At 40.2% G+C, this 27,752-nt stretch overlaps 1 protein-coding gene across 2 annotated transcripts in view; it reads right to left on the reverse strand.

Annotated features, from left to right (window-relative positions):
- The window catches only part of Tceanc2 (transcription elongation factor A N-terminal and central domain containing 2), a 51,273-nt gene that overhangs the window by 14,400 nt on the left and 9,121 nt on the right, over window positions 1–27,752 (reverse strand). For both annotated transcript variants that reach the window (XM_042669694.1, XM_042669693.1), the window contains exon 3: window positions 10,463–10,604. In XM_042669694.1, the coding sequence (XP_042525628.1) occupies window positions 10,463–10,604 (142 nt within the window). The remainder of the gene's footprint in view (window positions 1–10,462; window positions 10,605–27,752) is intronic.

The following is a 27,752-nucleotide window of genomic DNA, read 5'->3' on the forward strand; positions in this document are numbered from 1 at the left end:
CTGCCTTTTGCCCTGTGTCCTGAGTTAACTTAGTCTTTCAGTACCTCAATTTCTTCACCTGAAAGATAGAAATTATGTTAGCCCCTACTTTGGAGGGTTGTTCTTAGGATTACATGAGTGAAGATACTGTGTTAGTTTCCCATTGCTGTGACAATTTCCTCAGAAAATGAACTAAAGAAGGAAAGATTTATTTGGGCTCATGGTTCAGAGATTTCAGTTGATAGTCACTTGACTCCATTGTTCCTGGGCCTGTGGTGAGGGAGACCATCCTAGGAAACATGTGATAGAACAAAGCTGCTCTCTCAAGCAAAAAGAATGAGGAGGGCATGGATATTCCAATATTCCCTTCAGAAGTGTGTCCCCAGTGATCTACTTCCTGCAACCAGCCCAACATTGTACAGTTACCTACATCTCACCTTTGACATATGGTTCTCAGATTTAACATACGAACCCAGGGCTTTAGGTGCTATCCCTGTGCTGCTGCTTCTGCTCAAGGATAGTACCCTACCACTTGAGTCACAGCTCCACTCCCAGCTTTTTGGTAGATAATTGTCATGAAATTTCACACCTGGGCTAGACTTGAACTGTGACCTTCAAATCTCAGCCTCCTGAGAACCTAGGATTATAGATGTAAACCACCAGCACCGGCTTATGCCCCTGCTTTTACTCTGTAGTACGGTCCATGCTGTGATCATTCAGATGGAAAAATGAGGCCCTATAACCCTTCCCTAAGGTCACAAGTTGGTCAGTAGCTACATCAAGGAAGTTAATGATCTGCAAAAAGTCATTATTTGCTCCACAAAGTTTCTGTTTTAAAATAAGCAATACCCCTTGCTGGTCCTATAACTTGGGTCAGATCCCCTGGGTTTAAAGTTGAGGGATTTCTGCATCCTAGAACACTGTTAAGGCAAATTCCTTGTGAAAACAGTCTTTTGCTCACTTAGTAAACATTACTAAATACTATATATAATACTAGGTATATGCCAGGCCCTATGCTGGGCACTGGAATAGAACATTAAGCCAGTCATTGCCTAGAACTAAGGGGCTCGAGGCAGGTCTAAGCATAGAAGACAGCTAAATACATGAAAATGTCACAGGTCCTAGTTTCACAGGAAAAAGAACTTCAAGGAGGACTAAAAGGACAGAAGAGTCAATTCAGCTGGGGAGGGAAAACCACAAAATTGACAGCATTTATCCTGAGTATTGACAATGACTCAAGGGGACAGGAATAGCACAAGAAATAAAGAACTTTATGGTATAATCTGATTACTATGGTAAACAAAAGAATGGTACCAGGCTGGGAAGTTAGCTCAGTGGTAGAGTGCTTGCCTTACATGCACGAGGCCCTGGAAAAAAGCAAGAAGTGGCGCTGTGGCTCAAGTGGTAGGGCACTAGCCTTGAGCTGAAGAGCTGAGGGACAGCGCCTAGGCCCAGAGTTCAGCCCCCACGAGCCACCAAAAAAAAACCCCAACAACAAAATGCTTAAATGGAGGGGTGGGGGGGATAGTTGTGGAGGTGGGAGGGAAGGGATGGTAGGTGTAAAACAAAGGAAGAGGCAACCATGCTCATAGGAAATGTACTCATCACCTTGTTCATGTAACTGTAACCCCTCTGTACAGTATTTTTACAATAAAAAACATACAAGAAATGGTATATAGCCATTCACTAGTCCTCAGAAGCTGTAGCTGTTATTTTAAGTGGCAAAATAGACTTCACAGCTCTGGTTAAAATTAAGGACTCTAAGAGGGGGATATTAGCCTTGATTCTCTAGGTGGGCTCAATCCTTAAGATGGACGAACAAAACAGTAGAAGAGGCAGAAGGGTAGGTTGAGAGACAAGGATGAGGAGAATTCAACTTAACCCTGCTAGTTTTGAAGCTGAAAAAAGGAAACCACAAGCCAAGATATTCAGGCAGCTTTCACAAACCAGAAAAGGCAAGGATACCAACTGTCCCCTAGAGATTCCAGAAAGGAATGTAGTCCTGCCAAACCCTAACTTAATCTTTCATGCAACTTTAGGTTTCAGGAGGAGATATCGCATAGTTTAAGAACATCTTAATGCTGTCATATTGTTTGATTATCTGACTTGAGGCAAATGAAAGTTTCCAAGCTTGAATTTTCATATTTGTGAAATGGAGAAAATAATTATATGACTTACAGTCATATGCACAGTACTGTAGGGTAGCACATGTCTGCTCACCAGGCTGAGTGCAAGGCCTAACTAACCCCATTGCCTTATCAGCTGTGATAAGGCAATGATGCTCCTTGCTTGCTGGTTTCTTTACAATAAAGGTTCCACTGTCGGGCCTGAATGCCAGATCCAGAGGTGTTTCCTGCAGCTTCCTCTCACCTTCCCAGATCACTGGGAAACCCTGAGGACCCTCATTTCCTCTGTCTCTGAAAAAACCCCAGGTTCAGTCTTCCAGTCCTTAATCCTTCCTTTTACTCAGGATGTATACATTTGGATGATTTTAAACAAACATTTCCTAGAAATAGTCAAATTTCTCATCTTAGCTTCAATCACACTTCTTCTATATTGGGACATTTCTACCAGAAGAATTTATATGGTAGAGCAAAACACTACAGAAATTGACTAAAATGGAAATAGTAGGATAAAATTCCCATCTAAGGTACAAGAGAGAAATAACTGAATTTTGATTTAAAAGAGGTTAAATCTGAGCAGATGGTAGAACCCACAGAGAAGGTCTGACAAAATAAAGGCACATATGGCTGGGGTCCAAGGCACAAGGCTGCATGCTAACCAGGAAGGAACTCTGCCCCAAAAGAACTGGGTGCTCCCTGCATCTCTGGGCCTCTCACTTCAGCAAAATGTGTCTTACATTCCTTGTTTATATACTGAGGCAGCTAAATGGATTTATGGAATTCACAAAAACAAGTAAGAAAACTCTAGGATGTCACCAATACATCAACAAGAACACAAACACTTTATGAGAGAGAGAGAGAGAGAGAGAGAGAGAGAGAGAAGGAAGGAGGAAGGAAGGAAGGAAGGAAGGGAGGGAGGGAGGGAGGGAGGGAGGGAGGGAGGGAGGGTACCAATAAACACATGGCAAATCATTCTATATAATAAATGAAGAGGCTACCTTTACCTATTAGATTGGTAAGATTTTAAGAAATGGTAGGGATTTTATTAGAACAACCTTTCTTTAAAAAAAACCATAAGATTCAAAAATGGATCAAGACAGGTAATGTATAATCTTATTCAACCTTATCATTTTTCACTCCCTTGACACATATTCACTAAGCTTCAGTAATATGCCACACTAAGGCTTAAAACGTATTGGTAAATTAAATAACATGGTCCTGACAGCATGGTATTACTGTCTAGCAAATAAAAAGTAAGACGTAAATAATTAAATAAATTATAAGCCAAAGCTGGCATAGTATTACACACTTGTAATCCCAGCACTAGGGAGATGCATGCAGGAGGATCACATGGCCAGCCCCAACTACATAGTGAGGCAGGCCTCAAACAACAATTACAAGACAAAACAAGAAATGATAAACCAAGATAACGTTTTGGTAGGAAAATGTTTAAAAATAGATGCAGAAGTGACAACCAGGTAGGTGTCATTTATGTCAATAGAAAGCAGAATCACTGATGCTGTCCAATTCATAGTTCTGGGAAGAGAACATCAATAACTCTGGATAGAAGGAAACCACTCGTGTCCAGACAGAGGAGAGAGGACTGACTATGACAGAAGCCACAGCTTGAAAAGGTTGGAAAGGTTTTCATAAAGAAGTGGGAGGGTCAGAAATTCAAGTTGTGAGTATTGGCCAGTTTTAAAGGAATCTGACTACAAAAGGAAAAAGAGAAAAACAATGTCTGGAAAAGGTGGCAAAGACAATTAAAGGGAAGATTTGTGCGTATCTGGAGGCAGAAAGAGCCAGTATAGAGAATAACAATGATAACAGTGTGAGAGGCATTGGGATGATACAGTTTGCCCACTTCCAGTCATTAGGTCCAGCACCTTCTGAGGTCTTGCTAAGGAGCAGTTTCCCTTCTCTACTCTCTGGATCCTCCATATGAGCACTGCCTCACCCAAACAAGCACAGCCATGCTCTGGGTCCCATGATTCACTTCTTTGCCCTCACTCCTCTCTGCTCATCTACTGCCACCCCCCACTGTACCTGTCCCACTTTTCCCTTTTCCACAGCATTTATCATCTTCTAACATACACAATATGCTTACGCTGCTTCTTTACTGCCTGTAAAGAAGGGAAAGTTCACACTATTAGGAGTTTTATTCATGTCAATCTTTGGCACTCCCAACAGAATCTGGCACACAGTGGACATTCACTAAGTATAAGCTGAATGAATGTTGGAATGACTTCCTGTCTGATCTCCCTTTCTCTTGTCCTGTCCTTTCCTACACATTCTTCTCTTGGCCACCTGAAGTCCTACAACCATATCAATCTATAGTTTAAATCCATTTAATAGTTCCATTAAGTTTTTGTTTCTGACAAAGCTAACACTGAATAAAACAAAATTAAACACATTTTTGTTGATGTCTATTTGTAGTGCAGAGGATAGAAGCCAAGGGCTTCTACACTGAGCTCATCCCCAGCACAGATTTCTTTGTTGTGCGATTTCTCAGTCTATGTACACGAGAAATTAAACTAAAAATCTCCAAGGGAGAAGAAACAGTCATGCAGCATTTTCCAGCTGATCTGCCTTTGTTCCACGGGACACTTTACTACACCAGAGTTCTGAAAAATATGCAATAGAAAACACTGACCCAATTAGTCAGCTTTTTAGTTTCTTTATAATCAAGTCCTATCTCTACCTTGCCCTTGCCCATCCTGGGCACGCATCCTAGATTCTAACTTGCTGTTCTCAGATTTTTAGGCCTCTCTTCCTTATACTTCTGCCCCCCCCCCCCCATCTCTGTCTCTGTCTCGCTCAGTGGCAATACCAGGGTTTCAACCCAGGGCCTGGATGCTATCCATTAGCTTTTTGCTCAAATCTAGTGCTCTACCACTTGAACCATAGTGCCACTTCAGGCATTTTGATGGTTAACTGGAAACAAAGGGTCTTATGGACTTTCCTGCCTGGGCTGACTTTGAATTGTAATCCTCAAATCTCAACCCTCTGAATAACTAGGATTATAAGGGTGAATCACTGGTGCCCAGACCCATGTGCAGTTTGTAGACTAAGCTATTGGGCCCCTTCACAGCCATAGACACTGCTGATCAACTTCCTCTGCCCCCGGAAAACACGATTTCCTTTGCATCCTATGACAGTATTGTTTCTGTTTCCTTTCTGTTCCTTTGATCACACTTTCTCAGTCTCCTTACAAGTCCCTTAAATATTGGTGTGCTTCAAGATTTTGGACTTGGTACTTCTCTTTCATTTTTGTGTACTGAGATAGTCTTAACTGTGTAGTTCAAGTTAGCTTGGAGTTCACAATATAACCTAAACTAGCCTCAAATTCATGATTCTGCTGCTTCAGCCTCCTGACTGCTGGGATTATAGGCATTTATCAACATGCCAAGCTTTTGCTTTTCTTATATACTTCTCTGGAAAAGCTTATCTATTTTCACCACCTTAATTCCTAACCATTTGCTGATAATAACTTGTGCATACATAATTACAATCGTTCCTTAGTTTCAGCCTGTACATCCAACATCCTGAGGGACACTTCCTCTGGAATGTTCTATAGAATGCCAAACATAGTAAGTCTAAAACTGAACTTACTATTTCCCCACCCCCAAACCTGCTGTTCTGTATTGCTATAGTAGTACTACCATCCATCCACTTACTTGTTCATACCAGACACCTACGCGTCTACCTTCCCCCAATCATCATTCCCAATATCCAATCACATTTATATCTCTTGATTGCATTCTGTACCCCTACCACTATCAGTCCCAGGCCACTCTCATGTCTTATCCAGATGTTTTAGCAGCTTCCTAACTGGGCTTCCTACCTCTAGGCTTGCTTCTCTCTAACACTTTCCCACAATAGAAACAGATAGATTTTTCTAAAATAAAGATCTGAGCTAGGACTAGTGGCTCACGTCTGTAACTTTAGCTAGTCAGGAGGCTGAGATCTGATGAGGATTGCAGTAAGAAGCCAGACAGGGGAGGAGGACTATTATCTCCAATTAATCACAGGAAAAGTATAGCCGTGGCTCAAGTGGTAGAGAACTGAGCACAAAAGCTCAAGAATAGTGCCCAGGCCCAGAATTCAAGCCCCAGGACCAGCAAAAATAAAAATAAAAATCTGAATGTCTTTCCTTCATTCAAAACTTTTGAATAATAACAGTATTACTTTTAGGATAAAAAGTAAACACTCTGACTAAATTTAGGCTAAAGCTATCATTTCACTACAGTACAGCTAGATATGAGATAAAAGTCACCTCATACCCACCAGCCAAAAAGTGAGCAGTAGCCAGAAAAGCAGGCTCAGAGAGGAATAGGCTAGGCCTAAGAGCTAAACCAATCAATAGTAATGCTGCTGAAATACTTGGCTTTGGACTAATGGTAGGTGAGAGAGCTAATCCTGAAACTCCTATATTGACTGAGATGAATCTTTGAGATGTGCTAAAGTGTCCCAGGCCTGAGGTGCCCCTGACTATTGGCAGAAACGAAGCAAGAAGCTAATCCTCTTTAGCGGGAAGCTTCACCAATTTAGTTCCATAGAATTCCTATACACTGAAAAATACAACAAGTTCACAATGGAAAATCAACAAGCTGAAGGGAAAACAAGCACCATGAGAGTCAGCACACACTAAATAAACAACAGATTTAGATCCCTAAGGACTATCAATATTAGAACAGCCAGCTGAAGGATACAGAAGAGCTATGTGCTAAACGTTTCAAGAAATAAAAACATAATCATAATGTACAAATAGCATTGACACAAGTCAGATTTAGAGGAAAGAGCAAACTTGCAAAAATGAAAAGCAGTTTTTGAAATGAGCTTAATGAATGGGTTAGAGTCAACTGAAGGAAGAATTAGTGGGTTGGAAGAAATATCAGAATAAACTACCTAGAATGCTGTGAGACAGAAAAATTATGGCAGAAATGCCATAAAATTGGCTATAGAAATAGCTATAGATATGGCTATAGAATTTGGAAAATGGAAGGCTTAACCTAATTCTTTTTTTTTTCCAACTTTTTTTTTTTTTTGCCAGTCCTGGGGCTTGAACTCAGTGCTGTCCCTGAGCTCCTTTTTGCTTAAGTCTGGTGCTGTACCACTTGAACCACAGTGCCACTTCAGGATTTTTCTGCTTATGTGGTGCTGAGGAATTGAGCCCAGGGTCCCATGCATGTAAAGCAAGTACTCTACCACTGAGCCACCTTCCCAGCCTGGCTTAACCTAATTCTAACTGTAGGATCTCAGAAGGAAGAAACAGGGATAATGAAAGGGAGACAGGGCTGGAAGTGAAACTCAGTAGTAGAGCCTGCCTAGCAAGCACAAGGCCCCCAGTCCAAACCCCAATACTACCAAAAGTAAATAAATAAATAAACAGGAGACACTTTAAAAAATATGGAAAGCCAAGCACTAGTGGCTCACTCCTATAATCCTAGCTACTCAGGAGGCTGAGATTTAAACATTGTGGTTCAAAGCCAGCCCAGGCAGGAAAATCTGTAAGACTCCAATTAACCAACAGAGAACTGGAAGAGGCACTGTGGCTGAACGTAGTAGAGCATAGCCTTGAGTAAAAAAAGTTCAGGAACAGCACCCAAACCCTGAGTTCAAGCCTCACAAACAACAACAATAACAAAAATATATGGAATGCTTCACTTATTTGCCTGTCATTGTTAAGAGGACATGCTAATCTTTGCATTATTCTTATTTTAGTACATATGCAGGCCAAAACAATCATAGGGAAGTATTTTAAAATTGAGAGATAATGGTTGAAGTTTGTTTTCAAGTTTGAGAATTATCTATAAGACAGCCCCCCAGATAGTCGCATCTCCTGGTATCTATATCTTGTCGAGTTGCCTTTCAAACTGTACCAACATTGGTCTAATAGAGATACAGGATGGGTATAATAATGTATTCCTTCTGAGATTAGGCTACACCAGAAACTGACTTTCACGTGGATTATTCTCTTGTTCTCTCCTGGATCACTTGATCTGAGACAGCTTCCATACCATGACAGCCCTAAGCAGAGGTCCACACAATGAGGAACTGAGACAATCCTGTGAGTAGACCATTTGGAAGCAGATCCTCACACTGGATGACTGCTGCCTTAGCCAACAGCTTGACTGCAACCTTTTAAAAGATACTGATGAGCTAGAACTGCCTAGATAAGTAGTTCATGGACTGCTAACTCTCAGAAAAACTATGTGAAATAATACTGTCTTATGAAGCTAATTTTTAGGATAATTTTTACACAGTGACAGATATCTAATACATTGCCAAAACCAAACAGTTTTGAATGGCTTACAAAAAGCCTTTTCCATCTGGTCCAGACTATCTCCAGCCACACTTCTTACCACGCTCTCTTTAGAGTATTTTATTTTAAACACACCAAATAAATTTGAGTTTCTGGAATGCACAACGTTCTTTCCCACCTCCACCTTTTTACAGTTTACATGGTGTACCCCCTGCCTGACACATTCTTTAACACTTTCCCCCTTTCTCTTAACACACACAATTGGCTAACTCCTCCCCGTCTTCAGAGCATTTATCACTGTATGACAAAGTCTTGTTAACTTGCATGCCTTTCCACTAAACTTCAGGTTCCAAAGAGATGAGGCCATGACTTTTCTCTTTCATTATTGTGCCAGCACAGTTCCCAGTACAAAGAAGGTGCTCAGTAAATATTTGTATCTTACAAATATCCTGTTCACAGGACAGGGTCAGGCAGGAAGGCCAACCATTGAAAAATACAAATATTCTTAAGAATAATCCAAATGAAATCTTCAAGCACCACACAGGGCATAACTCTCAGAATCAAGAAACCCCTGTATTCCACATATCCTTGTTTAGGAAAGGACTGGGTAGGTCAAGATCTCAAAGTTGGATGGTTTCCAGTCCTTCTAAGTCAAGTACCATTGCAATTTCATTATGATTCTTGAACTGTAATCTTTCAACATCAGACACACCCATTCTTGAAAATAAATACTTACCATTGTACTCAAAGGCCATACAGAAATGTTTTGAAAATTATTACCTGTTTTGCATTTTTAGGGAAATTCTAATTTATTATGCTGACATGTAAGATCTGATCATCCATGGCATGTGTGGCACATGCCTAAATATAAACATATACATACACATATGTACACATATACATCATAAAATATTAATCACTAGTACCCTCTACTGGTGGAGATGCCTCATGGGCTCATATGAAAGGTCTTATTGCCCTCTAGTGACCACAACCTATAAAGACAGGAAATCCAGCAGCAGATGGGAGAGTCTCCATGGCTATAATGATAGGGTTTTATGTTTTTTAAGCATCTAATTTTCTCCAATTCTGGTTTATATTACAGGGGTGCAACTCTAAAACTCCTGGGGGTCCTCCTGGGGATTCTACACAGCCCTTCCCAGCTGTTAGTGCCAGGGTGAAGCAGCTTTCTCTCCTCCTTCTCAGAACAAGAGGTCAGGGAAAGGCAGGCGAGGCACTGGCTGCACTACTGAGGGCAAGAGCAGCAGCTGTGAATGATGCCCTGGGCTCTCTGGAGACTCAAGAGCAGCTTGAGGAACACATGTTGGTCCTCCCTTGCATATTATCCACAGTTGTGTACTGTACTAAAATGGCAATTCAATGTGCCTCACTTACCTTTGAAATACCTCCAAAGCTACAATAAATGATATGGTGGAAAGCAAACGTTCCTATCATCTTGCTTTACAATCCAGGCTTTTATTTCAACTCAAGACAGAAAAGCTAAGTTTCTTTCAAGATTAACTAAAATGTCACTTCTTCTACGATGTCTTTCATTTAATTCCTCAGATCTAAGTGATTGCTCATTCTTTAGAGACAGCATAACAATTGTCCATAGCAGAACAGTGCTCAGAAAATTATTTATGTGTTTATTTATAACCTACAGGATTTTACCCCTCCATCTGTCCACATTGTTGTCTCTGACCAAATCCTAAGTTTTCTGAGGTCTCTTCATTTTGCATACCACACTCAAAATGTTATGTGTCATGTAGATCATTGTTAGTTACCATTCCACAAAGTTAAATACCAAAAATCAATACAGGCATTTACAAACGTACAGAAATTTGACAGTAATTTTACATCTGATGGGTTTAATTTTAAAATTGAAGTTTGTACATTATATATTCTCAATTTTACTTTTCTTGTTATTTTTACTATCTTACAAAAGTATTGGCTCATGGCCAATGAACATTTCTAAAACAATGGTCTTCTCCCAGAGATAGTTTTAAAAGCCCTGATGAGGGGACACTACTTCAAGGAAGGTAGAAAAGGGGGGAAAAGGAGACAAAATACAAGTATGTGTCAGAAAATTAGGCAATACCTATTCTCGTTGACTTTAACACTTCCCTTGAGGGTATCTTCTTCTTTAATTCTTGTAAGGCTTCAACTAGATTCTCTTTGGTTTGGTCAGGAAGCTCCAACATAGACTTCCATCTTTTTATGTCTTCTACAACCACAACTCTCTGAGAAAAAGAAAAGTCATTTGGAAAATGGAACATTTTCATTAGAAAGACATCTGCCTTCACCTGAGCTAATGGGGTTCCTATTGACATATGAATTATTGATTATGACCTGAACCAAAGCACAATGTGTCTGGATGGCCCCAAATGAGGGGTAATTGCTTAAAAGCAGGTCCTTGCTCACTGCAAATCAGGAAGAGTTGTATCTATTAGGAAAAGTGCAAGTTTTAATCTTACTATGTCAGACACTACTGGGCACTTAGCATTGAGAGGTAATAAGGAAGAGAAAAAAAAAGAAAAATGATGTTGAGGTGAATCAACCTTATAGCTCACTTAAGAGAGTCTTAATTCATATTAAGGAAAAAACAGAGAAGTCATAAAGATATATTATTTCAATAGTACAAAGCACCTTCAAGTCTCCCAACTTCCCAGAGGGGAAAACTGAACTTTTCCATTTTTAAAGGAATTCTTTAAAACTTCAAACACATAGAAAACTATAGAGAGTAAGCCACAAGTTATAGTGGAAAAGGCTAATACTTTGTCATTTTCTGCAAAATATTATAAAATTTAAGTCCCTTTACAGACTTCACCAAAGTAATTTCCTTCCTTCCCTTTCCAGAAACAACCATCTTAAAAGTTGGTATGCTCTTTCCCATTAAGAGTAAAATATTAGCAATTAAGGAATATGGGTAAAGAATAATAGAAAAGTTCTTTGTATTATGATGTAACTTCTCTATAGTTTTAAAGTTATTCCTAGTGGTGCTGGAATTTGAACTAAAGCCTTTCTGCTTTCTAGGGAAGTGCTCTACCACTTAGTAGAACCATACCCAAGCAGTTGCTAACCGCAACCAAAGGCAATGTGACAAGATACCATACTAAAGAAAAGTAGAAAAGGTAGAGACAGAGAGATACGAGTGGGGACCAGGGGTCCCAAGCCTCTCTGGCACTTAGGACCTGAATCCCCACAAGCAAGCGTATTTATTTGAGTTCACACAGGGAGGGTTATCATGGATACATGCAAAACATAAAGCATCTATATTAATATTACAATCAGAGCTAAAGCAGAGTTTGTGAGACACATTGGCTCCCTTATTCTTTTGAGACAGGAAGGAGACTGCAGCCCAGAGGAAGTCCAGACACGATGTCCACTTAGCTAGCCCAAGCTTATGCTCTGCAAGTCTTTCCTCCAGCCCACAAGGTCCCTAGCACAGCTGCCAACCTCCTAAGGAAAGTGGGGGAGGGGAGCACTCCAGTCTCTTCACCTTCTCCAGAGCTGTTTTAACCCTTCTATGGCCAGTGCTCAGCATTCTGAGTGCTGTCTAGGTAGTGCTCCAATCTCTCAAACCTTTTCCAGGATTCACAGCTCAGCTTCAGAGTTCCCTACATTTGTCCTCAACTAAGAACTTAATTAAAAGCACAAAGCAGAAGACAAAATTTAAAATTGCTTTTATAATCACAAAATAACAAATCTTGCTTTGGATCATTATTAGCCCCAGGGAGGTGGGCTGTTAGGAATTAAAAAGGGGCATGGGTTTCTGAGATCCTGGTAAGGTTTCTTGATCGCATGCTGATGCATTCACATTGTAGAAGTTCCTCAAGATATATGCTTAGGTTTCTGTACACTTTTTTTTTTTTTTTTTTTTTGGTCCTAATCCTGGGCCTGAGTACTGTACTTGAGATTTTTTTGCTAAAGGCTAATACTCTACCAGTTGAGCCACAGCTCAATTCTGGGTTTTTGGTAGTTGAGGTAAGAGTCTCATAGACTTTCCTGCCTGAGCTGACTTTGAATTATGATCCTCAGACCTCAGCCTCCTGAGTAGCTAGGATTACAGGCATGAGCTACTTGTACCCAGCAATCTGTACACTTTTAAGTACACAATTTTGATATGACAGTTTGGTAAAATGAACCCTCAATCAAGTCTCATCTCCTTCCCTTAGAGGGAAGTTTTTAGCCTAGAAGTCCATGCTGGGAGGAGGATATTTGACTCCCCTATTTCCTAGTCCTGCCCCCCCCCCCCCCACCATTTTTTACCCCCACCTCCAGTAATCTTCAATGTTTGCTTTGGTTTCTAAGACCTCCAAGTTCAAAGCTGGGAAAAGGAACAGCTTTGCTTTCTGCTTCAATACTGCACTAATAAGGTTTTGGTGCTCTCTGAACTGACATATTTAAAGCTGATTCTCTTTTTCTTACAGGGTAGCTTTTGTAGTCCCTTGGAGAGCCCCCTACTGCTGAGAACTCACTGGCAAGTACCCATACCATGGGGTAATGCTTCTTCCAGGCAGCCACTTCTAAGTCCTTCCCTAACTCTCCCATTTTGGCAACACACTTCACAGTGTGACTCTCTGTAGGGGTTTCAAAATCCTTCCAAGGATCCTGTGAACCTGGCTACCCTAATTCATCTCCAGGCCAGCAGTATTTTCTCCCATGATTGCCATTTTTGTAATGGTCTATTCCCACTGGCTTTTGCCAGTCGGTCTCTGTCTCTAAACTTTCCCAAGTGCAGGACCATGCCTGTGTTCACCAACCAGGAACTGAAATTAAGTTTCCCAAGTGAAACTAGTCACAGCATATGCTCCACCCAAAGCAACTCCTCTCTGTGGGCTTCATGAAATCTCACCCCTCTTTATAGCCTATAGTGGGTGGAAGGTTCAAAAATTATTCTACATATACCATGCAGGTAGCCTAGAAGCTCATTTGGGAATATCATTTTGTATCTTATTACTTTGCTCACAGCCTTAAGAGTCTCAATCAAAATGAGACAAAAGGTACAACCCCGTTCCCCACAAACCTGAGACAATGTCCTTGCCTATGATCCACTACATTACAAAATAGTATTATTAGTGCTAAATCACATGAACAATAAAATCAAATAAGAGGAAATTTTCTTTTGGAAAGAGGTAAATATTTTACTGTTCTCAGTGTATCTTCTTGATTCATCCAAATAGATATATATAATCCCAGTTAATCCACTTGGTTACATTGGAGCGTGTTTCATTATTTTTACATACAAATAATTTAAGACCATGAAATCAATTCGCCTAATGGATACTGAAGAGTTCTTTCACCTGTATTTTCCTATTATGAACACTGCTTCAATGAACTCTTGAATGTGATACTGTTAGATATATTTTGTATAATTTCTTTTATCCTTACTTTTGACTTTTCTGGATTATTATGGTTTAAATAGCCCATGGCTGTTTTACATAGCTTCTCTAGCTCCACCTCTATCTAATCTGAGGTTCTTCACCTTTTAATAGCATATTTAGTTTTATGTGTTTATTTGGTTGGTTGGTTTGGTGTTTCGAGACAGGTCTACTATGTAGACTAGACTGAACTGGGGGTTCTCTTGCCTCAGCCTGCAGAATGCTGAACTCATGGCTGTGTACCACCCTCCCTGGCTGAGTTTAAGCTTGTTTTGCCTTTTTAATTTGCAAGTTAGACATTATATTTGTTTCATTTTGGTGTTTTGCCTTACAATTTTAAACATGTATGTATTCTCAATAAAATCTGACCAGTCTTCTCCTCGTGACCCTCACCAAAAACTCTATTCAAACCTATTCATGACCTCTATTTAAAAAAACTATTATAGACCTTTTCTTTCATATTTCTGTACTTTTCTCAGATTTATCTATTTCTCCCTTTAGCTATTAGCTTATTTCTTTTTAACCTGTTTCTATACCATAAACAAATTTTCCCTCATTGGACAAGTTTTTTTTTTGTTTTGGTTTTTTTCCCTGCTAAATCTGCTTGTTGTCTTTCCATATTACTCTATTCTTATGATTTCTATTTTTTGGGGGGGTTCTGTGAACATTGCAAACATGTTTAATGGCTCTTTAAGATTTTTTTAAATCTCATTTTTTGGGAGAACAGAGAATCTATTACATCAAACTACTCATTGTCTCTCTAGGCAATTTATTGTCTTACAGAGTTTGTTAACTTTTTTGTTGTTGGTGGTGGTGGTTGTGGGGGCTTGAACTCTGGGCTTGAATGCTGTCCCTGCACTCTTCAGTTCAAGGCAAGTGCTCTACTGGTTGAGCCACAGCACCACTTCTGGTTTTCTAGTGGTTTATTGGAGATAAGAATGTCACTTTCCTGCCATGGCTGGCTTTGAACCGAGATCCTTGGATCTCAGCCCTGAGTAGCTAGGATTATAGGTGTGAGCTACCAGCGCCTGGCTCCCAGAGTTTGTTAACTTTTTGCCATGAGTTTTTTTTTTTTAAGCGAATTATTTTTGATGGAGTCCTGAGTGCCCTAGGATGTACACAGCCTTGTACTTGTTAGACAGGTAATCTATCTACTTGAGCTATGCCCTGCTCCTTTTTGCCTAAATTATCCTTCAAATAGGGCCTCATGTTTATATACAGATCAGCCTGGATCACAGTCATCTTACTTATGCTTCCCACATAGCTGGGATGAAAGACATGTGCCACTGTACCTAACTTCTTATTGGCTGAAATGGGGTCTCATGAACATTTTGTCTGGACTGAACCACAATCGCCCCAAAAGACATCTTGTTAAGACAGATATGAGCCATCACACTCAACCTTTGGCCATACTGTATGTTAATTTTTAGGTAGTATAAATTTAATGTATGGTAATAAGTATGTGGTTCTAATGTGTGACAGTCAACTCTTTTTCCACACAAGACCTTGAGAAAATTGCCCTCTTCATATTGCTTTCTTGAAATAGTGGATGGAATTTTTCTAGCTCACCTATCACAAACATGGTACCTGTTCTGGCTCTCAGATTCAAGTGTGTGTCAGTTCCGGTTCCCATCACATTAGCCTGAGGCCTTATCTCCTGCCCCTTAAAATATCAAGTCCCTCAGTATTGCATCAATATTCCCAGTTGCAGATCTGGCTTTGTTTCCTCTTCCTGGCTGGCACTTGAGGATTTTTTGCTTTCAAACTCAGCTCAGACTTTTTTTTTTTGGTGCTAGGGCTTGAACTCAGGACCTGGGTGCTACTCCTGAGCTTTTTGTGCTCAAAGCTAGCACTCTACCACTTGAGCCACAGCTCCACTTCCAGCTGGAGATAAGAGTCTCACAAACTTTCCTGCCCAGGCTAGGTTCAAACCACAAACCTCAGATTACAAGCATGAACCACTGGTACCTGGCTAGTAGAGACTTTTATATAACATTTCTACATGGTTGTAACTGAGTTAGAGATGCCATATCAGATCATATTAATTGGAACTACAGAAGTCCAAACTCTTTAGTATGGTATAGAAGACCTATGACTTGGCTCTGACAATCCTTTTTGGTCTCATCTTTTTGCTCTTAAACGGGAACTACCTAAATGAGTCACAGCATTTCAGACCCTTTGCCTACACATGCCCTTGCTCTGCCTGATAACTATCTGTTTTTTTAAGACTCTTTATAAAAATCACCTCTGCTAGCCTTTCTTGCCTCTCTCCTACCACATTTGACCAATTTGCCTTTTGAGTCCTTTTACAACCTGTATAGGATCCTTGCTATTGCTACATCTATGTTTTCTGCATATACTAACCAACCCAACTATCTTTCCCACCAGACTGAGTAACTCAAGAGTAGGTTCAATCAGTTATTTGCCTATTTATTTTCTGTGCTCATCATAGAATAAGTGTAGCTGATTCAAACTATTTTTTGTGTGCCAGTCCTGGGGCTTAAACTCAGGGACTGGGCATTGTTCCTACACTTTAGTGCTCAAGGCTAAGTGCTCTACCACTTTGAGTCACAGCTCATCTTCCAGCTTTTGGTGGTTTATTGGAGTCTCACAGCCTTTCCTGCCCAAACTGGCTTTGAATCATGATCCTCAGATCTCAGCCTCTTAGTAGCTAGGATTACAGGTGCAGTGGCTCAGCCACCAGCATCTCACTTGAACTAAATTATAGTTTTCAGAGCTAAAATTTTAGGACAGAAAAAGTTGGAGAACAAAAGAAATCCATTTCTATCAAAGAATACCTCCTTGCCAGATACCGGTAGATCACGCCTGTAATCCTAGCTACTGAGGAGGCTGAGATCTGAGGATCACGGTTCAAAGCCTGCAAGAGCAGGAAAATCCATGAGACTTATCTCCAATAAACCACCAGAAAACCGGAAGTGGCACTGTGGCTCAAGCAGTAAGAGCACTAGCCTTGAGCTGAAGAGTGCAGGGATAGCGCCCAAACCCAGAGTTTAAGCCCCGACAAAAAAGAAAAAAAAAAAAAAAGAAAGAAAAAAAAGAATACCTCCTTATAGCTGCCTAAATATGGGCCTGAAAACAAGTATTTCAAATCTTACACAAATCATTTCGGAAATGAAAGAACATAAGGCAAATGGACACAAATTGTCAATGTTGGGAACTAAAATGAGTAGAAAAAGTTGTCTACAGAAAGAAGACATACCTTTCATCTGGTCTTATACTTGGGAGTACCTAGAATATCAGGTTTCACAAAAACACAGATCAAAGTGGTACAGTGCCATGACTGACCTCCCCATCCTCCAAAAAATAATCAGGGAAAACAATCCACTCATAAGTAATAATATGATACTATTCCACTATGGGGGTAGGACAGGAGACAACGCATTCAATCCTATGAAGGAAAAAAGGTTCACAGAACAGTCAGAAGTGCTGAACCTGGAAGAACTGTCCACCTAAAAGAATTAGCATATTCTAGGATCCTTTTTATTTTTGTGGTATTGAGATTTGAACTCAGGGTTCTGAACTTAGGAGGCAGGCCCTCTGCCATTCAAGCTACATCTCCAATCCTTTGTACTTTACTTGTTTTTCAGGCAGCCTCATGTTTTTGCCTGGGCCAGCCTGGACTGCAATCTTCCTACCTAAGACCTCTTGCATAGCTGAGATTACACACACAAGTCACCACACAGCTTTTTTAGTTGAGATAGGGTCTTGCTAAATTTTTGCCTGGCTGTCCCAGAATCATGATCCTTATCCAAGAAGCTGAGATTACAGGCATAACCCTTTATTCTAGGACATCTTTAAAAAAAAAAAAATCAACCAGAAAAAAAGATCACTTCTAGACTGGCATGGTAGGACATATCTGAAATCCAGTACTCATAAAGTTGAGGTACAAGGATCCTAACCTAAGTTCAAGACTAGACTGTGCTAAAAAGTGATACTTTGACTCTAAAATTTAAAAAAAAAATCACTTCCCCTTTAAAGAATAAGAACAGATTAACCGAATTAACCTTTACCATTTAAATGTACTCTACAAGAGCTCTATTGAGATCACTTTTATTGACTGTGATAAGGCTACACGGAATTACGGAATTACTCGTAATACACTGATAACAGAAGTACAATGGTCCTAATAGTCTAAGATCCTTTACATCTCAGCCTGGCAGTCAGAAATCTACATTTTGTGGGGGTAAGTTTGAGCATAGTGCATGCATGCATGCATGCATGTATGTGTATAAATGTCACAATTGCCCCACCTTGTACAATCAATATATGCTAATAATAAATCTTAAAAATAAGTCTCCAGGGCTGGGAAGGTGGCTCAGTGGTAGAGTGTTTGCCTTGCATGCATGAGGCCCTGGGTTCGATTCCTAGGCACCACATTAGCAGAAAATGCTGGAAGTGAGGCTATGGCTCACGTGGTAAAGCGCTAGCATTAGCTGAAGAGCTGAGGGACAGCACCCAGGCACAGAGTTCAGGCCCCATGACCGACAAAAAAAGTAAAAAATAAAATAAATCTCTACCTTTTTTTGTTCTTTATAGGACAGATTATGAATTTAGATTACTAGTTCAAGTCCAAACTATGCCAGTATAAGCTGCATGACTTTAGTCAAGTTACTTAATCTCTTATTCTTCAGCTATAAAATGTCCATAACAAACTCATGTATTTCATAGGTATTATTAAGATTTAGAGTTAATATACATGAGCATGGTGGTTCATACCTATAATCCTAGTACTTGAGAGGTTAAAGCAGAAGGACTATGGGTTTGAGGCCAGCCTGGGGTGATATACACATACAAAAACACACATACAATTGAAGAGTTAAGACATGTAAAGCACTAGCACATGCCTTCCTTGTCCATAGAACTGGACTCAGTGTTAGTAGCAATCATTACTGCCTCCATTATCATTATCATTATCAGTTTGAGTTTTACTACATAAGCCTCTCCTTTTTTGTAAACAAGGAAACTTTTTACTGCATGTCAGCTTTTATAAATACGCATTTATTTAGTTAGCCCTCATAAAAATTCTTCAGGTAGCCAGGCTCTAATGGCTCACGCTTGTATTCCTAGCTATTCAGGAGGTTGAGATCTGAGGATCACAGTTCAAAGCCAGCCCAAGTAGAAATGTCTGTGAGACTCTTAATCTCCAATTAATCACCAGAAAACCAGAAGTGGTGCTGTGATCCAAAATGGTAGAGTGCTAGCCTTGAGTAAAAATGCTCAGGAAGAGTACCCAAACCTTGAATTCAAGCCTCACATCTGACCAAAAAAAAAATTCAGGTAAGGAATATGAGGTATCATTCCTGATACTCATGAGGAAAACACAGCTTTAACAGTCAGCAGATTCGTGGCATTAAAACACAATGCTAAGCATAGTATGGTGACAGGCCTATAATCCCATTAGCTTGAGTGGTTGATGCAGGAGGATTATGGGTCTGAGGCTACCCTGAGATTCATGGAAAGACCCTGTCTGAAAACAAATAAACCAAAAACCAAACCCAAACATAGTGAGAATGAGTGACTTAAATGTATACATTCAATACAATTTGGTTTTGTTTGCATGTATGTGTGTGTGTATGTGTTGGAATTTGAACTTAAACTCAGTATTGTGTTTTATGTTGTTTTTTTTTGGGGGGGGGCAGTCTTGGGGCTTGAACTCAGGGCCTAGGCGCTGTCTCTGAACATTTTCACACAAGGCTAGCACTCTACTACTTTGAGTCACATAGCCACTTTGAGTCACAGAGCCATTGTGAGTCACAGAGCCACTTCTAGTTTTCTAAGGGTTAACTGGAGACCAGAGTTTCATGGTCATGCCTGCCTGGGCTAGCTTTGAACAGTGATCCTCAGATCTGAGCCTCCTGAGTAACTAGTAGGTGTGAGCCACTGGTACCCTGGATTTTTTTTTTCTTATGCTGGAGTTCTACCATTTGAGAAGTGCCTCCGGTCTGGCATTTTGCTGGTTAACTAAAGATAAGAGTATCTCAGATTTTCCCGTGCAGGTTGGTTTTGAACAATGATAACCAAATCTCAGCCTCCTGAGTAGTTAGGATTACAGGTGCCTAACACAACTTGCCACTATATACATAAGTAAAAAGTTAACAGAATAGCAAGTACTACTCATCAAATGGTATGTTATAGCTTTCTGCTACCTAACCAAACCGCCACACAGCCTCTGACCACTAATTCCCTGATCTCTCTTCTCTCTACTGTCTGCATGACAATTCTGCAATAAATTACAATAATTTGCTGGTGGTTCATGCCTGTAATCCTAGCTATTCAGGAGACTGAGATCTCAGGATCACAGCTCAATGCCAGCCGGGCAAGAAGGGCCATGAAACCCCATCTCCAATTAACCACCATAAAACCAGAAGTGGTACTGTGGCTCAAAGTGGTAGAGCACTAATCTTGAGCAAAAGAAACTCTGGAACAGCACCCAGGCCTTGAGTTCAAGCCCCATGACCAACAAAAAATAAATAACAACTATTTGTATCATTATTAATTTCTTGTATTCAGATCCTTTGCAGGAAGTCCCAACAGGTCTTAAACTTTGATCTTTAATTTCTCCTATGTTCCCTATAGGACTTAGCATAATTCTGGGCACAGAGTTGTTTCAAAGTAATATGTGTGTGTGTGTACATATATATATCATATATATATTCTTTATACATATATATCATTTATATACATATTCTTTATACATATATATCATTTATATATATATATATAGAGAGAGAGAGAGAGAAAGAGAATAGTTTACTATCAAAACACCAAGGGTAGGTGCAGTGGCTCACACCTATAATACTTGCAACTTGGAAGGCTGAGATCAAGAAATCATGGTTCAAGGTCAGCCTAGGCAAAAAAAATGTCAAATCCCTTCTTGACCAATAACTGGGTCTAGTGGCACACACACACAAAATTGTACACCAGCTACTATGTGGGAGGCTTAAATTTGGAACTCTGTTGCTCTAGGCCAGCCAGGGCAAAAAAAAATCTTGTGAGATTTCATCTCAACAGAAAGAAGCTGAGTGTGGTGTTATACATCTGTCATCTTAGCTACCTCAGAAGAATACTGTCTAGACTCAGGCCTGGAAATAAAGTGAGACCTTAAACTCAAATGGTATAAAAAAGGGCTGGAGGCCTGGCTTAGCTTGAGATCCTGAGTTCAAACCAAAGAACCACACACAAAAAATTAAATGTACATGCCAAAATAAGGGATGATACTGTTTATTCAATAGATTTCACTTACAATGTAGCAGGCACTACATTAAGTTCTGGAGCAGAATTAGAACATAATAAGATACTATAGTCCCAGGCCTCAGGAGCCTATAGTGGATCTCAGACAGCTACAGGTAATCACATTATTATTATACAGTAAGATAAGTGCTATTTCAGATATTTGAATTAAATGTTAAGACAATAGTGAAGAGGGAAGGATTCAGTCCCCACAAAGAACCCAGAAGGTATTTCAAAATTCACTAACTTATATGTACCAGGTACTGCTTAGGTCTAGGACACAGATGTAAATAAAATACTCAAGGGTCTCTATACCCATGGTCATATAATAATCTAGGATTCCGAGGTGAAGTGGTTCTGGTAGGTTGACAAATGTGTAAGAAAGCTCTCTATAAAAAGAAAGAGAAAGAGTCGGGCGCTGGTGGCTCACGCCTGTAATCCTAGCTACTTAGGAGGCTGAGATCTGAGGACCATGGTTCAAAGCCAGCCCGGGCAGGAGAGACCATGAGACTCTTATCTCCAATAAACCAGAAAACCGGAAGTGGCACTGTAGCTCAAGTGGTAGAGCATTCGCCTTGAGCTGAAGAGCTGAGGGACAGTGCCCAGGCCCAGAGTTCAAGCCCCACGACCGACAAAAAAAAAAAAAGAAAGAGAAAGGCTTTTCAGGAAAAGTGATCAAAATAATCTAGTTTACATAGTAAGAAATGGGATATAACCAGAATGCTTTCACATAAATAGGGAGCTACAAGGATAAAGCATATTTGGGCAGAATAGGAGAGGCCTCAAATCCCATGCCAAAGCTTTGATTTTCATTTGGTCATTTAGAAAAATATATTGTGGCCTATTGTGTGCCAAGTTTTATGCCAGGTACAAGGAACACAAAACCATTAAGGTACAGTTTTTCAGGAAGCCCAGTCATATTTTTAAAAAAAACTGTAATGAAGTATAAATTGGTGTAATGTGAGGGAAATGTTTAAGATATTAGGATGGCTCAGGGAAGGACCAGCCTCAGGTTAGACTGGCTGTATTTCAGAGAGAAGAGTAGTTTGGCTTCATAGACTCTTGAACTAGGTCATGGGTGATAAACAGGATTTCATAAAGCAATGTTAACAACAGTGATAGCAAATACTTACATAGTACTTGGCATGTACCAGAACATTTGATAAATATTGCTTCCTTTTAAACCTCATAGTACATTATAAAACAGGTGTTATCAGTCTCATTTTATAGATGAGGACTCAGAGAAGTAAAATAACTTGCCCAAGGTCATAAAGGCAGAACTGGATTTTAACACAAACAGTTTTGGCTCATGTTAAAATTAAGAACTCAGGGTCTGTGTTCTAAAGTACTAGTGATTTTACCTTCATGGCATTAAGTAGGGTAAGGGCACTCATGACAAACAGGATCCTATCTGAAAGTTACAGATATATCAAAGGGAACCTCATAAGGAATGTAGTTCACTGGTAGAGCAATTGTTAGCATGCAAGAGGCCCTGAGTTTGATCTCCAGCACTGCCCAATTATTTCCTCCCTTCGTCCCACAAATAAAAAGAACATAATATCTTTGTTGAATTCCAAGTTGCTGATAATTGGTGAAGCATAAATAAGATTAGGAGGAGATGATACAGGCAGGTGACAGGTAGGAGAAGGTACAGGGTGCCTTATGGTAACATGTGCTCTTTATTGACAAGAAGAAATTACCAAATGAGGGCTGGGAAGGTGGCTTAATGGTAGAGTGCTTGCCTTGCATGCATGAGGCCCTGGGTTCGATTCCTAGGTACCACATAAGCAGAAAAAAAAAAGCTGGAAGTGGTGCTGTGGCTCAAGTGGTAGAGCGCTAGCCTTGAGCTGAAGAGCTGAGGGATAGCGCCCAGGCTCAGAGTTCAGGCCCACGACCAGACTCAAAAAAAAAAAAAAGAAAGAAGAGAAAAAGAAATTACCAAATGACTAGGCATGGAGGTAATCAAAGTAGATTTTCTTTTTTTTTTGTCCGTTGTGGGGCTTGAACTATGGGCCTGGGCACTGTCCTCAGCTCTACAGCTCAAGGCCAATGCTCAACCACTTGAGCTACTTCCGGTTTTCTGAGTGGCTTATTGGAGATAAGAGTCTCATGACCTTTCCTACCCCAGCTGGCTTTGAACCAAGACCCTCAGATCTCAGCTCTCAGCCTCCAGAGTAGTTAGGATTACAGGTGTGAGCAACCATGCCTGGCTCAGAGTAGATTTTATTTTATGACTGAGACAAACTTCTCCAGCACAAGCATGGAGAAGAGACCAACAGGGGATGCCAAGGTCAGGGAGACAAAATAGCAGACTACAGACAGCTGAAAAACCTGAATGTGTACTATGAAGTCACAGTACTGAAAGACAAGGAGAAACTTTAAAGATCCTCTAGCATTCATTAGGTCTCAACCAAGGGTTGCTTGGAAATGAAGGAACCTCAATGGGAGGTGCTATTTACATTTAGTCAGGATGTTAAACATCCTATAATTTCAGGATAGCTTCAGTAATTTAGGATTCTCTTGCTCCAAATGACAATTGTATCATTTATAGATATACTACAGTAGCTCAACCTCCACATTTTGAGAAGAGAATGTCTTGTTTAAGATGACCAGTTGCACGGTTGGACCTTGAGTCTAGGGCTTCTGTTCATAGCTAATTAATGCTTTCTAAATCGATCTATAAACCCGCTGGGCTCATGCCTGTAATCCTAGCTACTAAGGAGGCTGAGATCTGAGGATCACGATTCAAAGCCAGCCCAGACAGGAAAGGCTGTAAGACTCTTATCTCCAATAAACCACTCAGAAAACCAGAAGTGTCTTGAATGGCAGCCTGCTAGCCTTGAGCTGGAGAGCTGAGGAACAGGGCCAGGCCCAGAATTCAAGCCTCATGACCAAAAAAAAAAAAGGATCTGTAAACCTGTGAGCTGTCCAAAAAAGGAGTCTCACAGTATTTAAGTCAAGTCCTCAGGATACTACATTGCTATCAGGGCTTTGGCACATTGTTTCTAACCCCACATCCTCTTTCACTGTCAGAGATTTAGATTGGAGGTACAGGTTTGATAGTCTTCTTGCATAGAAAGCCTTGAGATGGAAAAGACCCCCAGGCCAAATACTTTATGGACTACTGGGTGACAGAATACTGGAATGTGCAAAAGTTAGAAATCTAGTGAAGAAACAGGAACCAATAAAAGGAAACTGAGTCAGACACAAGGGATGAGTAGCTCAAGATAAAAAAGGGACTAACTGCAAGTTGTTTGTGTTTAGATAATAATTACTGAATCATTTATAATGTATCCATGTTAACTGATTCTGCATATATATATGTATACACATTGCTTCTTCAATGTGAACAAAAATCAAAAGTATAAGGAATATGAAGAAACAAGACAACATGATTTCCAAAATTTAACAACTTTGTAACAAACACTACTGACAGTGAGGGAAATAAAAATCACAATTTTAAAAAGTGATTATAAGAATGATCAGTAAAGGAACTGGGAAGGTGGCTCAGTGGTAGAGCGCTTGCCTTGCATGCCTGAGGCCCTGGGTTCGATTCCACATAAGCAAAAAGAAAAAAGCTGGAAGTGGCGCTGTGGCTCAAGTGGTAGAGTGCTAGCCTTGAGCTGAAGAGCTGAGGGACAGCACCCAGGCCCAGAGTTCAGGCCCCACGACCGGACCCAAAAACCACCCCCCCCCCCCCAAAAAAAAGCAGGAAATCAAACTGTGGCTTAAGTTGTACAGCACTATCCTTGAGCAAAGGACAACACCCAGGACCTTAGTGCCTCAGGACCAACACACCACACACACACACACACACACACACACACACACACACACACACACACTCATGAATAACATGCCTGAATTCCAAAAAAGTCAAACAACTAAACAAAACAAAGAAGACACAGTAAGATATAATAGAAGAATTCAATAAAGATAGAGAAATTCTGGGAAAGAAATCAAATTGAAATTATGGAAACAAAAAGCTCAATAAGCCAAACGAAAACTCAGTTAAAAGCCTTTCCAGTTTGGGTGCTGGTGGCTCACACCTGTAATCTCAGGAGGCTGAGACCTGGGGATCACAGCTTGAAGGCAGTCTGGGCAAAAAAGTTCTGTGTTGAAGACAGTCTGGGCAAAAAAGTTCTGTGAAATTTAAGCCAATTATGTATGGCTCAAGTAGTACGTAGAATGCCAGCCTTGAGTAAAAAAGCCAAGCAAAAACATGATGCCCTGAGTTCAAGTCCCAAACTGGCACTAAATTAATTACTTAAATAAAAACCACACACATCTCTGGGAGCTAGAACAAATTAAAGACAGAATACCAGGGTTTGAAGACCAGGTAGACAGATTAGAGCTTGCAGACAAAGATAAGAAATATAAAAACTAAAGAAGTATGAATAGAATATGAAAGACCTCTGGTTTACTATTGGAAGACCGAACTTACAAGTCATAGGTATATCAGAAAGAAAACAGGCACAAGTCATAGGCATAGAAAACACCAAATAAAGGATAGCAGAAAACTTAAATCGTAATATGGTAGTCATCCAGGTACAAGAAAGCTTTTAGAACTCAAAAAAAGATCAGAAAAGAACCTCTCCAAGACATATTATAGTTAAAACATTTAGGCATACAGAATAAGAAAAGAACATTGAGGGGTTGGAGAGTTAACTCAGTGAAAGAATACTGAGTTGTGTCCTCAGCTCTGAAAAACAACAACAACAACAACAACAACAACAACACTGGAAACTGCAAAAGAAATATGCCAAATACTCCTATCAGAATAAAAGCAGATTTCTCAACAGAAACTTTAAAAGCAAGAATGGCATGGAATAATATATTTCAAACCCTGAAAGAAAATAAATGCCAATCTAGATTACTATACCCAGTAATGCTACCTTTTGTAATTAAAGCAGAAATAAAAACCTTCTATTAAGGCTGGGAATGTGGCTTACTGGTAGAGTGCTTGCCCTGCATGCATGAAGCCCTGGGTTTGATTTCTCAGTATGACATACACAGAAAAAGCTGGTTGTAGTGCTGTGGCTCTAGTGGTAGAGTGCTAGCCTTGAGCAAAAAGAAGCTCAGAGACAATGCACAGGCACAGAGTTCAAGCCCCACGTCTGGCAAAAAAAAACAATAACAAAAAACAACAACCTTCTATTAGAAACTAAAACTAGTCAGTAGCCACTGACTCATGTCTGTAATTCCAGCTTCCCAGGTGACTGAGATGTGAAGATAAGATTTAAAACCAGCCCAAGCAAGAAAGCCTATGAGACTCTTAGGTCTAATTAACTAGCATAAAGTCAGAAGCAAAGCTGTGTGGCTCAAGTGGTAGAGTGTTAGCACTGAAAGAAAAAGCTAAAGACAGTGCTCAGGCCCTGAGTTCAAGCCATAGTACAAACAGAAAGAAAGGAAAGAAAGAGAAAAGAGAAAAAAAGAAAAAGAAAGAGAAAAAACTAATGTTGCAGAAGATACTTAAAGGTAACTCCAGCCAGAACTATATGGGAAGGACAATCTCAATAGGCAAGCAGATAAGTTAATGAGTAGGAATAATCAAACAAAAAATAACAAACTGGCTGGTGGTTCATGCCTGACGTCTTAGCTACTCAGGAGGATGAGATCTGAGGATCACAGTTCAAAGCCAACCTAGACAGAAAGTCCATAAAACTCTTACCTCCAATTAACCACCTAAAAACTGGAAGTGAAGCTGTGGTTCAAATGGTAGAGCACAAACCTTGAGCACAGCACTCAGACCTTGATTTCTAGCCCAAGAATTGGCACACACCACACACACACACACACACACACACACACACACACACACACACACACACACACACACACACACACACACACACACACACACACACACACACACACCTGGCAGAAATTATTAAATACCTTTCAATAATAATTGAATGATAAATGGTAGAGCACAAACCTTGAGCACAGCACTCAGACCTTGATTTCTAGCCCAAGAATTGGCACACACCACACACACACACACACACACACACACACACACACACACACACACACACACACACACCTGGCAGAAATTATTAAATACCTTTCAATAATAATTGAATGATAATGGTCTCAATTTTCCAATCAAAATTCAGACTGGCAAACCGGACTAAAAAACAAGACCCAATCATTTGTTGCTTATAAGAAATGTATCTAGCCAGGTGCCGGTGGCTCACATCTATAATCCTAGATACTCAGGAGACTGAGATCTGAGGGTTGGGCAGGAAAGTTTGTGAGACTCTTATCTCGAATAAACCACAGAAAATTGGAAGTGGTGCTGTAGCTCAAGTGGTAGAGTGCTAGCCTTGAGCTGAAGAGCTCAGGGACAGCGCCCAGGCCCCGAGTTCAAGCCCCATGACCACCACCAACAACAACAAAAAAAAGAAATGTATCTAATTCGCAAAGACAAACCCAGGTTTAAAGGGATAGGATAGAAAAAGATTATCCCAGCAGATGGAATCCAAAGACAAACATGAGTAGTTATACACGTATTCAACAAAGCAGACTTCAAGCTAAAATTAGAAGAGACAAAAAAAAAGTCACTTCATAAAGAGAACAATCTATCAGGAGGACATAACAATTGTAAGCATACAGATATACTGGATTTCATAAAACACACCTTTCTGGCCACAAAAGCACCAATAGAAGCCAGGTACAGTGGCTCATGCCTGTAATGTTAGCCACTCAGGAGGCAGAGATCAAGACTGCCAGGTCAACCAGGGCAAACAGCAA

The sequence above is a fragment of the Dipodomys spectabilis genome, unplaced genomic scaffold, assembly GCF_019054845.1.
Source record: "Dipodomys spectabilis isolate Male_0828 unplaced genomic scaffold, ASM1905484v1 ptg000504l, whole genome shotgun sequence".
NCBI classification, from domain to species: Eukaryota; Metazoa; Chordata; class Mammalia; order Rodentia; family Heteromyidae; genus Dipodomys; species Dipodomys spectabilis.